General features: G+C 42.1%; 1 protein-coding gene across 2 annotated transcripts in view; it reads left to right on the top strand.

Moving 5' to 3' along the window:
- The first annotated feature begins 213 nt into the window (after positions 1-213).
- The window catches only part of LOC149340465 (centrosomal protein of 152 kDa-like), a 38,179-nt gene continuing 27,045 nt past the window's right edge, over positions 214-11,347 (top strand). The window contains exons 1-8 of one of the 2 annotated variants that reach the window (XM_089549237.1): positions 214-742; positions 1,827-1,939; positions 3,053-3,132; positions 3,780-3,846; positions 5,543-5,777; positions 6,142-6,279; positions 9,730-9,869; positions 10,645-10,845. In XM_089549237.1, the coding sequence (XP_089405363.1) occupies positions 442-742; positions 1,827-1,939; positions 3,053-3,132; positions 3,780-3,846; positions 5,543-5,777; positions 6,142-6,279; positions 9,730-9,869; positions 10,645-10,845 (1,275 nt within the window). In that variant the 5' untranslated portion in view covers positions 214-441. The remainder of the gene's footprint in view (positions 743-1,826; positions 1,940-3,052; positions 3,133-3,779; positions 3,847-5,542; positions 5,778-6,141; positions 6,280-9,729; positions 9,870-10,644; positions 10,846-11,347) is intronic. The other variant, XM_089549238.1, reaches the window with a different exon arrangement.

Below are 11,347 nucleotides of genomic sequence, written 5' to 3'. Positions count from 1 at the left end.
TTCTGCAAAGCGCATTAGAAAAATTCTTGCTGGACAATATTCACGAAGCGGCAACTTTATTAGAGCCCCTTTTAGGGCCCCTTTAAGAAGTTTGCGGGGATACGGCGGTCGCATCTTGCAAAGGACAGGGCGTAGTTAAAGCGTAGTCAGGCTGACGATGATGATGTGTCGATGAATTCGGTGCTGCCATGGTTTCCTTCCTCCATGGGTGCTGCAAAAGCTGCAAAACAAAACGTCCCAAAAGACGCGCGCTTTTTCGACGTCAAAATATGCAGCCACGCTTCTGATACCGTGAATATAACATCGATGAAAATTAACATGATTTGTGCAAACGCTGTGCGTTCAGGGCTTTGGACCGTTTTGAAAGCTCAGAAGCGCATAATTCACGCTTAATTGTGATTAAAAAGTTGTGAACTTAAAAATTAATGAATAAGTTTAAGAATGCGACGTTTACGCAACGCTCTCATAAGCGGTGATGATCCCGCGGCTGTGCGTGCTTCTTGTGTACGAGTGCGAGCGGTCTGGTTCAGATTTTTGTTTACTGAGCAATCGCGGTTGCCGCGCAGCTTGCTCCTCGATGTGATTACATTTTGCTCTCGCCAGGCTGTCCCCGTTTGTGCTCCTTACAGATGGCAGGAGTTCTTCGAATCTGCACACCTGCACTTTAAAAAGCTTTCTTCCCGGCATCGGGTTCACCGGCTGCCACAAGTAAGCGCGCATTACGTTGTAACCGGTTGTTTTGGTAAGTGTGTTTGCACTTAGAAGACGTTGTGTGAATGCTAACGACAATCGACGAACTACTTTGCATACTGTTGTGACAATCCAACCGAAAAGCACACTGAGCGGTACGAATTTCTCCGAAACATGGGCGCTTGCACGGTAAGCGTCTGCACAGGTGTGATTGAACTATTGATTGGTCGCTTTTTTTGTTTTGTTCCGGGGCGCTTTTGGAGTGCTTTTGCTGCGATTGGCGCAGTTGAGGTCGTTGTAGACTTGTTTAGAATGCAAAAGAAAGAGTCGCAAACATACGGGATTCAAGCTGCCGTGCGGGGAAGAGACAGTGCTGGGGGGAATTTTATGGCCGTGTTGAACTGCGTGTTGTGTACAGCCTGTCTCGTTGCATTCGCAGCGATCTACGCAGCTCACACTGTGCGTCTGTCAACGTATATTGCGTGATACCTTGAAGATTCAGAAATTTTTATACGAACTGTGATATATATAGCTGGCTTTCAATGGAACTTTGATGTGTTGCAGTTTCTGCATAGGGATCGCGAGTAGCCAACTTGTGTTCAGTCACTAGCGTCGAATTGTACGCGAGATCTCGGTCGCTCGCTGCGGTGGCTAAGCAGGTACGGCCCTCTATTATCGAGCATCAGGTCGCGGGTTCGGTTCCCGGTCATGACAGCCACATTTTGCTGAAGGCGAAATGCGAAAGCAATCGGATACTGAAGCTTCTGCGCAGTTTAAAACACACTGTGCAGAGATGTATCCGAATACGTTCATCCCGGTATATTTTTCTATCCTCTGAAACGGATATGAGAGGCAGCGAGATACTCGCGATAGTTAAACTGCATATCCACAAGCAGTAAATACAGCAGCAATTCACCTTTGCATTTGGATACAGATAAGCCAGCAGACGGTTAAGTATTAGTATTGGTCAGCATCGAAGTTGTGTTTTCAAGCGCATTATTTTTTATTTGCATGAGGGAATCAGTTTTGTGTGGTGTGTCATAATGTAATATCTTATTTTTCCTAATTTACTGTATTCTGCCGAAGTAACTTGGCTTCTATTGAGCACCCCAGTCACGTCTTTTAATAATTTTCAGTGGAGCCGGACATGAGCTTGCTTGGTGCTGCTGGAGACTTGAAGTTTGACATTGCCCACAATCACGATGAAGAGGATGAAGCTTCAGCGGAAGTGCGAAAAAAGGCTGAAGAGGTGTGTGCTATATCTCAGAGAGTGTTACAGCACTCCATAATTCATTTTAGATCACATTAATCTACTACATTCTGCTGTAATTGCACAAACAGTTCCTTTCAAATAAACATTGGCATTTTTCACTCCCCTGAGGCCACGAAGCAGCAGGTGCTGTTCACATCATGCTGCTGGCCGTCTTTGTAACCATACATGATTTGGAACATATGAAATGTACTTGGCTTGCCAAGAGGTTGTTGCTAGGTTTTACAGAGCAGTGGCATTTCTGTACTTGTGCAAAAGACCTACAATAGCTCGTATAGGCATGTAAGGATTGCAGTTCACAATGACAGGATCACGCAGCTTTCTTATTGATAAGTGGTGTCCATGCCTTCAGCTGTCATTTTGATTTGTTGCGCGGTGCATTCTTTAAATGGTTTGTACTGTGAAAGCTTACTCTGCATTCTTGATTTTTTTTTTTTGTGTGTGTTATTTTAGTTTCTATCCGTGAGCAGAGCCATGTGTAAAATGCTGGCGATAATGTAAAAGTTGTTAAATTCTTGCAGCCGTCTGCACGAAATGCGCTTGTGTAGGTAAAGAAATGTCTATAAGGTACTTTTTCTTTTGCTGATTGGTCGTAGCGCTGTATGTTTGGCAGTTACAGGTTAAAAACTTTAAGAGTCCAATTTATTGATGCCCTTAAAATAAATAAAAATGGACACATGGGCCTGTTCTAAAATTTAGCAGGCAAAGTAAATACCTTGGCCAATGCAACTGGTAACTATGCTGCTATTGTGCTAATGAATAATACGTGACAGAGATTAGTTGAACAAATCTTCAAAGCTGTTTCGAAATGAAGGGGTAGCGAAAGCTTGCATTATGTTGTACACATGCTTCACTGTGAGATTTTCTGCTCTTTTTATTTTCTTATTAGATTTAAATTTTATTCGGCAGCGCCTTCTGGCATGCGAGTCATATGTCATGAGGCTAACTTTGTTGCTTTGACTGTACAAGTGCATGCAGCCAATTTGAGATACCACAGACCTGCGAGCCAGGTTTGGCATCTTACTGCAGTTTTACTTCCTACAGTCTGCACAGGTGGTGTATGGTTACGAATGTATTTCCTTTTCTGTGTAGTTACAACAAGCAGTTGCCAATGGGTTTGATGACCTGGAGGGACTCACTGATGATGATGACGAGGACCTCTCTACAGACCAGTGAGCCTTCTTTCTTTATTTCGCTGGCAGTGAAAATAATAAGGTTCAAATGAATGCAAGTGAAAGCTTTGATTACCAGAAAGATTCAAAAATTGAAATAGATGGGCCTGATAACTTACCTTTTAACATTTCTGTTCGGAAGACATGTGGACTCTAACTCACACTTATTATTTTCGTTTTGTTACTTGGAATTTCAGAGTCCTACTCTGCAAGCTTGAGGGAATACCGAAGTGAGAAATGCTAAACATTCATTTTTTTTTTTTTCGGTCTTGAACATGACTGTTATGTTTTAAACTGATCGAAGAAGGATATTGACATAGGTTATGAAAGGAGCAGGCAGTAAGACTGACTTTAGGCAGTCTTCCCTGTGGCAGCAGAGCTGCTTGCGTGAACAGTTTGCTTGCTTATATACTGGTTCACTGTCTGAATCCTGTAGGCAGTTAGAAACTGTTCCGCACTCAGTCATGCCTCATTAACATAAACACCTTGGTTTCTGAGCAGAACTATCCATGAAACAAGTTATCCGTAACTGCGAATTACGAAGGAAAGCAAGAAGAAAAGTTCACTTAGAAAAAAACAAAAAAACTTGAGGTCGGCTTTAGTGTCTGTGTGATCACTGAGACCGACTGGAAGTGTTGCGTTTTCAGGTACTTCAAACCTCCTGGACTCCTTGGGTATGGTGGTGCAACTTCTACACCAATTGCTGAAGGACAGGTGTGTATTTTTTTTTTTTTTTAGTTTTCGAGTTTGCAGTTTGCCATATTTATGTAGTGCAGAGGATGAAGGAAGGGATAAAAAATGGTCTTGGCATTCTTGATCTCTGACTGCTCACCAAATGATCTCCGATCATAAAGTTATCCATGGCCCAGACCCTCTTGATTCTATAAAACCAAAATGCAGCCAAAGTAGTTGAGGTGTGCTTGAGAAAGTGAGCACTACATTCACGGTGTCCATGTAAACAGCACTGATGGGATCAAATTTAGATACTGCCCCCCAATGGACCTAAGACACAAACGTGACTGAGATGAGAGTTGTCAAAGTAGAGTACCTCTCTCATACTGTATGCTGAAGAAGAGTTGATTTGGCATATGTCACTACCATGATTAAGCACAGTTAATGAAGCAGTTGCTGTTATTTGGATGAGCTCTAATAAACCATGTTGTAATGTCTGAAAACTGGAGGGAGGGCTTCTTGTATGGTTTTGCGTCACTTCACTAAAGTGGCGATGGAAATTCTTTGATGGGTGTGTCTAAGTTGGTGAAGAGTCTGGCACTTGCAGCAGTAGTGTAATGTCAACTTGAGCTTTTCGTCGTGCAATTATCCTATTCCTAACCTGCTGAACCTTCGTCCTGATTTTTTGAGCATCATGGGAAACTGTTCTTCTCTGCATGCTTTCCGAAAGCAGGCGAAGAATTTTTTCTTGACTAGCCTATAAACCCGACTATGTTTGTAGAAACAGCGGTGCCATTATATATACTGCTGTGTTCCAGGTGATCTTCTCCATTCCGATTATCTTTCTTTGTTTTGTCCAGGGAACACATTTGTGGTTATTCTCTTTATTCAGTTACTTTGACTTGTAGCAAGGGTGTGTTTTTCAAGTGTAGTTGTATGTGGAATCATACGATATTCCTGTAGAATTTTTTTGTAATGTTTTCTTTTTTTGGACGTGTTTTTTTCCACTCTTACGATATTCTTACAGAATTTTGTTGAAATGCCTTTCATGTTCACACTGCGTTGTATGAATGCAGGGTGTTTAGGGCCTAGTCAGGTGACCTCATGTGTCACCTTTAGTCCTCTTCACCTAGACAATTGTATTTTGTCTGAATTTCAATAAATTTCAATTTCATTGAAATTTGGAGTCAGGGCTAGCCATTAATTCAAGGGTTTTATATTTAGTACAGAAACTCTTTAATTTCCTGTAAACTGCATATGGCAACTTATACAATAAAAGTTGAAGGTTTCGCTATCTGCTCAATAAGTTCAGTCAATAAATAATTATTTGGCACCTTTGTTGCATGCTACCAGCTTCCTTTGGTTGGTCGCTAAGAATGTTGGCCATAGTGTTATCAAACCTGTATTTTTAAGCCGCTTGCACGAGAATTATCACCTTCGTCAGAGAACCATGTAGTAGGTGGAAGAAGGGCTAGTAACAAAACGTAAATTGTTTATTTACGTAAGTATTGTGACTGGCCAGGAGGGACTAGCGTAAAAAAAGTCACAAATACCTAGCAGAGGCCGTATGGCCAAGCAAAAGCAAAGATGTGAAGTACTGTTGCGGTCAGTACTTAAGGCAGTTACATTAAGTCGCATGCAGTAATTTTTACATTCTGTAGGCTCTGTTGTTAATTTTATTCTTTGCTTCTGTAGCTATCAGCACCAGTATGACTGTTTGTGGCGACGGCTGTTGCAGAACCACATGAGGCAGCCTTTTCCTACGCCACGATATGCTGCGAGGGCCCAGCAGAATGTGCCCGGGGCTCGCGTTCCCCAACATGATGTGTATGCTGAAAGCTACACCAATGGCCTTGAACTCAGAGGTCCTGTCCTTCGTGGCCAAGGTGTAGGTGATGACATGAACGGTGGAAACAATGGAACCCACCAAAACCCTGCTGCACCTCTGAACAGCCTTCATCCTTCTCAGGGTGGTGAGTGTGTATATATATTAGCAATATCAACAGTAACAGTAATAATAAGCGGTATTACTGAACAACCAAAACACATTGGATTCAAAGATGAGTCCTCTCTTTATGCTGCATGCATGCTAATGCAAATATTGCCAAGAGTTTGGCTTCTGGCAGTGCAAGACATGAACACAATCTGTTGTATTTGCCAGTAACCCAACTTACCACACACTTTAAGTGTGTGGTGTTTGCATGTTGTGATCGCAGTTTCTTTATTTCACGCTAAATTTACAATCTTTACAGCAGGAGCAATGAGTGCTTGTTTTATTTTGCTGTGCTCAGGCAGTGCTATGTTTAAGCACTAGCTTACCAAGCTTGTCTTTTCTAGATGATGTCATTCAACTTGAAGTGATGTACAAAGCCCGAACAAGGGAAGTGGAAAGGTTGCGATTGGAGATGGAAGGCCTGCGTAATTCTTCCAGAGTAGAGATTGGCTCATTGAAAGACCAGATGGCAGCACTGCAAGGTATGTTGTGACACATTTCGCTTTTTGCTTTTTTCATTAACTTTTTTAAATGTTGTGATTGGCGAGCAACCAGACGATGAAGTTACTACATGATCTAAATCATTGAATTGTGAGGTATGGGAAAAGTGGTCCGTGAAAAGAAGCCTTAAGTGGCAACCCTGAAAGAAACCTGTTCTGGAACAATTCAGTCTTAGAGGCTGGATTGTAAAACTTTTTCAGCAGTGGCAGCACTGAAAAGACTTGTTCGTTCCAGAATAGTTTACTCACAGATGCGATGTTCAAGATTTGTCTTTGACAACAGAATTCACTTGCAGACTAAATTTTGAAAAGATGGTAGTGGCAGCTTCGCAAAAGCTTGTTATTTCTTGCGTGATTTATGCATCCTAATTAGATGCTGTTTTAAAAGATTTTTTTCCCATTACCAATAAGGCTTTATTGCCCGCTATTGTCACATTGAAATTCAAGATGCATTGGCTATTGTTTTTCACATCATTTTGCTTTCCATTATTTTTGGTGACTGCCAAGTTAAAAATGAAATGGCTAGCACAAGACTTAAGCTAACAAGCCACAAGCAACATTCCAGTTTAAAAACTTTTCAGAAGGCTAGCGTGTCAAGCATAATCATCATCATCTACAGCCCAGTTATGTCCACTGCAGGACAGAGGCCTCTCCCATTGATTTATAGTTCACCCTCTCCTGTGCTGGCTGCAGACACCCTGTATCTCAGCTCCCCATCTGCTGTATTCGCCTTCTCTTGGGCCCTGCCACGGAGGCTCAGTGGTTACGGCGCTCGGCTGCTGACCCGAAAGACGTGGGTTCGATCCCGGCCGCTGAATTTCGATGAAGGCGAAATTCTAGAGGCCCGTGTGCCGTGCGATGTCAGTGTACGTTAAAGAGCCCCAGGTGGTCGAAATTTGCGGAGCCCTTCACTACGGCGTCCCTCATAGCCCGAGTCGCTTTGGGACGTTAAGCCCTTTTACCCTTTTATTGGTCCTCTCAAAAAAGAGGTAAAAAAACATAAAAGAAAGAGAGAGGATGCCTGGACCAGCAATGCTTTGCCAGGCTTAACTCCAATTCAAAATAAATGAAAAATAACTAAATGTTCCAAAGAAGAAGAAGAAAAAAATAAGCGAAAAACAGAACATTAAAAAAAAACTCATAAGAAAAGAAAACAAAAGTCTCGTCATAATAAGTTAGACGCAGGCAGATAGCTAAAGCACAGCGTGCAGTCCGCGAAATAAATAATAGTAATAAACCAATCACCTTCTCTTGGAATTCAGTCTGTTACCCTTGCAGGCAGTTGCTTATCTGCTCTGCATGTTATACTACATGTCCTGTCGATGTTAATTTCTTCTTGATTTCAGCTGGGATGTTGTTAAACCATCTTTGCTTCAAAACCCATGCCCTGTTCCTCTCTTTGAACTTTTAGTAGTTTTGAAATTATGAATTTTTGTTTGCTTCATTGTTATACGAAATTTTCAGAAAGCTCGACATGACAATGACACATGGTAGGAGCCTAGAGTTGCTATTAAAATTTAGCCAAATAAATAGTTCGTGCAGTGTCATTCCCAAATATTTTTTTCAACCTGAGTTTTTTTCCACTCAACATTGTACCCATGCTTGCATAATGCAGTCATTATTGTCATGCCAATTAAGGACAGAACAAAAAAAAGCGAGAAAGTAATTAAAAAATATAGGAACGTCACGGCATAAAAAATTCATCAAGGAACACAATGCAGGAAATCGCATGAAAATGCATGAGGCCATTGTCATGCTATGTTTTCTGCTGGCAGGGCAGCCAAGCCAAAAACACTTGAGAAATCTGGTACTTTCACGGAGATTTCAGCCAATTTTTCGCTACCTATGGTTACAAAAAACATTTTTTGAAGTCACTTCTGGGATGTTTTCAGTGAAAGTCTTTCGGGATATAACTGGAAAGATCTTTTATATATGATACGAACTTTTATAAAGTTAGATTTTTTTTCGAAAGTTTTGTGATTTTAAAGCCGCCTCCCGCTTTAAATACAGGAATTGTCTGCCTGTGGGGATTATTATGTACAATTCATGAACCCATTAGTCATTTAATTTTGGAGCAAATGCACGAAACTAAACAGGTGCCTTTTTTTTTTTAAGTGTTTGTTGGCACTACTGGGAAATTCAGCCGTATTGTAAAATTTTGTTGCCAGTGTCAATTTTCTTTATATTGCTAGCTTTATTAAACATCTCTTTCTCCCTCTACCCTTTTTCACTTATCGTTTTTCACCATCCCTCACAGTGTGGTTTAGATGCCCACCTAGAGTGAGACTTACCGTGCCATTTCTTTGTATAATAGCTTTTACCACCACATCTTTATGTGTTTTTATGTGACCATGGCACAGTAATGGCAAGCTAACCTGAAATGAAAGAGCAGCGAACAAAACTACTGGTGGCGTTATGTGTAGCTGTGGAAGCGTAAAACGTTATCTAGGTATACACTGGCATGAGAATGCCGGCAAGGGTTTCGGAGCAGCATAATCACGTTTTAGACGAGCCGAAGGTTGCACTCTAGCTGCAGTTTATTGTACCATTTCTGCGATCTGTCACTGAGGGCTTTCTACTATGACAAAAGTTTTAGAGTGTTAGGTTTCGTTACCTTGTTCCGTGCCGTCGTCATCGTCGGAGTTGGCATCCGCAGCGCCACTTCCGACCCGCCACCTTCCTCGGTTGGCAGGTGGAATAGTGGAGAGAGGGAATCCCTCTCTGTACTTAGGTGAGTGGAGGGAGGGTGGGCGGAAGACGACGGGTGTGGCCTAAGGGCATTGGGCGTCCGCCTCAGCTGCGGAATGTGGTCAGCTCGAAGCCCACCGCCGGACAAGGACGGGTACCAGTGTTCCCCGGCCTGACACCTGGTTTCTTTCTTTGCTGTCACACCACAGCTAATGCTAAAACATTTGCGTTGCACACTTGTTACCCTCTTATGATTTTTTTTATTGCATTTTGCTGCAGTCATCCAGTTTTGCAAATGTGTCTTCACAGGCATTATTTCCTTACGGTCATTCCAGTTGAACTGAGATGCAAGCAGCACTCTCATGCCATTATTTATCTCATTGTTGGTTCATGCTCTCGTATTTAGTTGCATAGAGCCACTGGTAATTTTTGGATATTGCTCCATCATTCCAGGTTGCCTTGTCCATGACTACTATTTATTGACTGAATTTTTGCGTTGCTGCTTCAAAAATCTGGCAGCTGACAGCGTTGTAAGGCAGTGTAAAAGTAAGAGCTATTATCTCACAAAATGAAAACTTACCTGTCATTTTACTTCTAACTTTAATTTTTTTTTACATATATTTTTGGCGCGTTCTTTGGTGGTTGCCTCTGTGTGGTCGGGCTTAAATCAGGACTGGTACACTGACAGCACTTACTGAAAGTGGGTTGGCATTGTGAGACACTTTTTCTTATCCTTATTTGCAGCTAATGCGCAGCTTTACTTGGAAAGATACAATCAAGCAAGTCAGGCCCTTGCGGACAAGACCACTGAGAATGCTGAACTCTCCGTCAAGGTTGCCACACTTCAAAGCCAGCTGGAAATCGAGACTAAGTGCAGAGACGAGGTTGGTGTGTTAAGATAACTTTCAGGTGCCTGTTCAATCACTCCACACTTACTTCTCGGTTTGAGTTTCCCATAAACAGGTGGGTAAATTTTTAAGACAGTAGGAGTGACCTTCAGAATTTGGATTGTTTCACGTAAAATGAAGCATGGGGTCATCCCACTCGAAGTGCATTTGTCAGGAAGTCTGCAAGTTAGCTTCACACATAACATCACGCTTAGGGTGACAGTGTTGCGTTTACTTCAAAGTATTTATGGGAAAACAGGTTGTACACCTGTTATGTAGCAGTGGTGTTCTCACAGATAGCAGATTAATCAAGCTTGTGAAATTTGGTCTGTGCTTGTGGATGCCGGGTTCGTTCGCATTATGCAAACAATTTGCTTCGGCTCTCCATCACTTTAGATCCTTTAATAAGATGCAGGATTAGAGTGTGGGTTTCAAGCATTGTTTTTTCTTTGCACACGTGCTACTGGAGATGAGCTATATATACAGTGTTATGCACACTGTGCACTACAGTCTTTGCATTGTGAATGTGTGCAACTGCATGGCTCAAAGACAACACAAAGTTCATGGCAAAGAAACAAACAAAATTTTAGTGTACTAGAGCAGCAACTCAGTCACGCCTGGTATTTGTGGGGAATGCCTATGAGTGTAGTGGTTGTGCCATAATCTTGAAATTCCTTGCATTGATCACACTAGTGTTTCTTAGAATAGTTTCTTTATTTAGTCCTACATTTTTCGTCTGTCCCTCTTGTTTCCTTCTGTGCTTCACCTGCAGCACATGGAGAAGATGAAGGTGGCCGAGGCTACCATCAAGATGCTGCAGGAGCAGATTTCAGAGCTGAACAGCTCAGATGGCCTCATACTGATGAAGCGGGACTACGAGAACTTGTTGCAAGCGCAGAGGGAAAAGCATCAAGAGGAACTTTACAATATGCAGCAGAAGATCAATGAATTAAGCCAAAGCCTGGCTGCAAAGGTGACCATTCAGACCCTTCTGTCAAAGTTGTGGGAGAGAAAAACGCCTTGTTTTGTATGCTGTAATATTGCATAGCTTTAGTTTTTGTTCTGGCTTTTCGGGTTTTGTGTTTCGATTTTGAAAATGGCTTCTGTAGGGGTGTACCAGTAGTACTTTTTCTAAACCTTATCATATACGAGTAAAATATCTGTACAAGCATTCAGTTCGACTTATGGCATTGCGAGTGAAAAGAGCGAAGTGTTAATGGCGCCTCTGCGGTACGCCGCTTGATACTCATGGAGATATAGCTGCAAAAGATGCAGTGGTCATCTCCACTTGGTGGACACAACAAACAATCAATATATGTATCAACTCTGTGACCACAATGTGATACATAGGAAAATTAACTTCAGTGACAACAGTAAAGGAACGAGCACAGCATCTTAGCTGATGAGGGTGGCTTGAGTTGAAGCCATGGCCCCGGAGGTCCAACATTGCCGCAGGGTTAACGAAACCTATATGA

Source organism: Amblyomma mixtum, chromosome 6 (genome assembly GCF_055824585.1).
Source record: "Amblyomma mixtum isolate Tamu chromosome 6, ASM5582458v1, whole genome shotgun sequence".
NCBI lineage: Eukaryota > Metazoa > Arthropoda > Arachnida > Ixodida > Ixodidae > Amblyomma > Amblyomma mixtum.
Note: the sequence above shows the minus strand (reverse complement) of the source record. Positions and strands in the feature narration are given on the sequence as shown.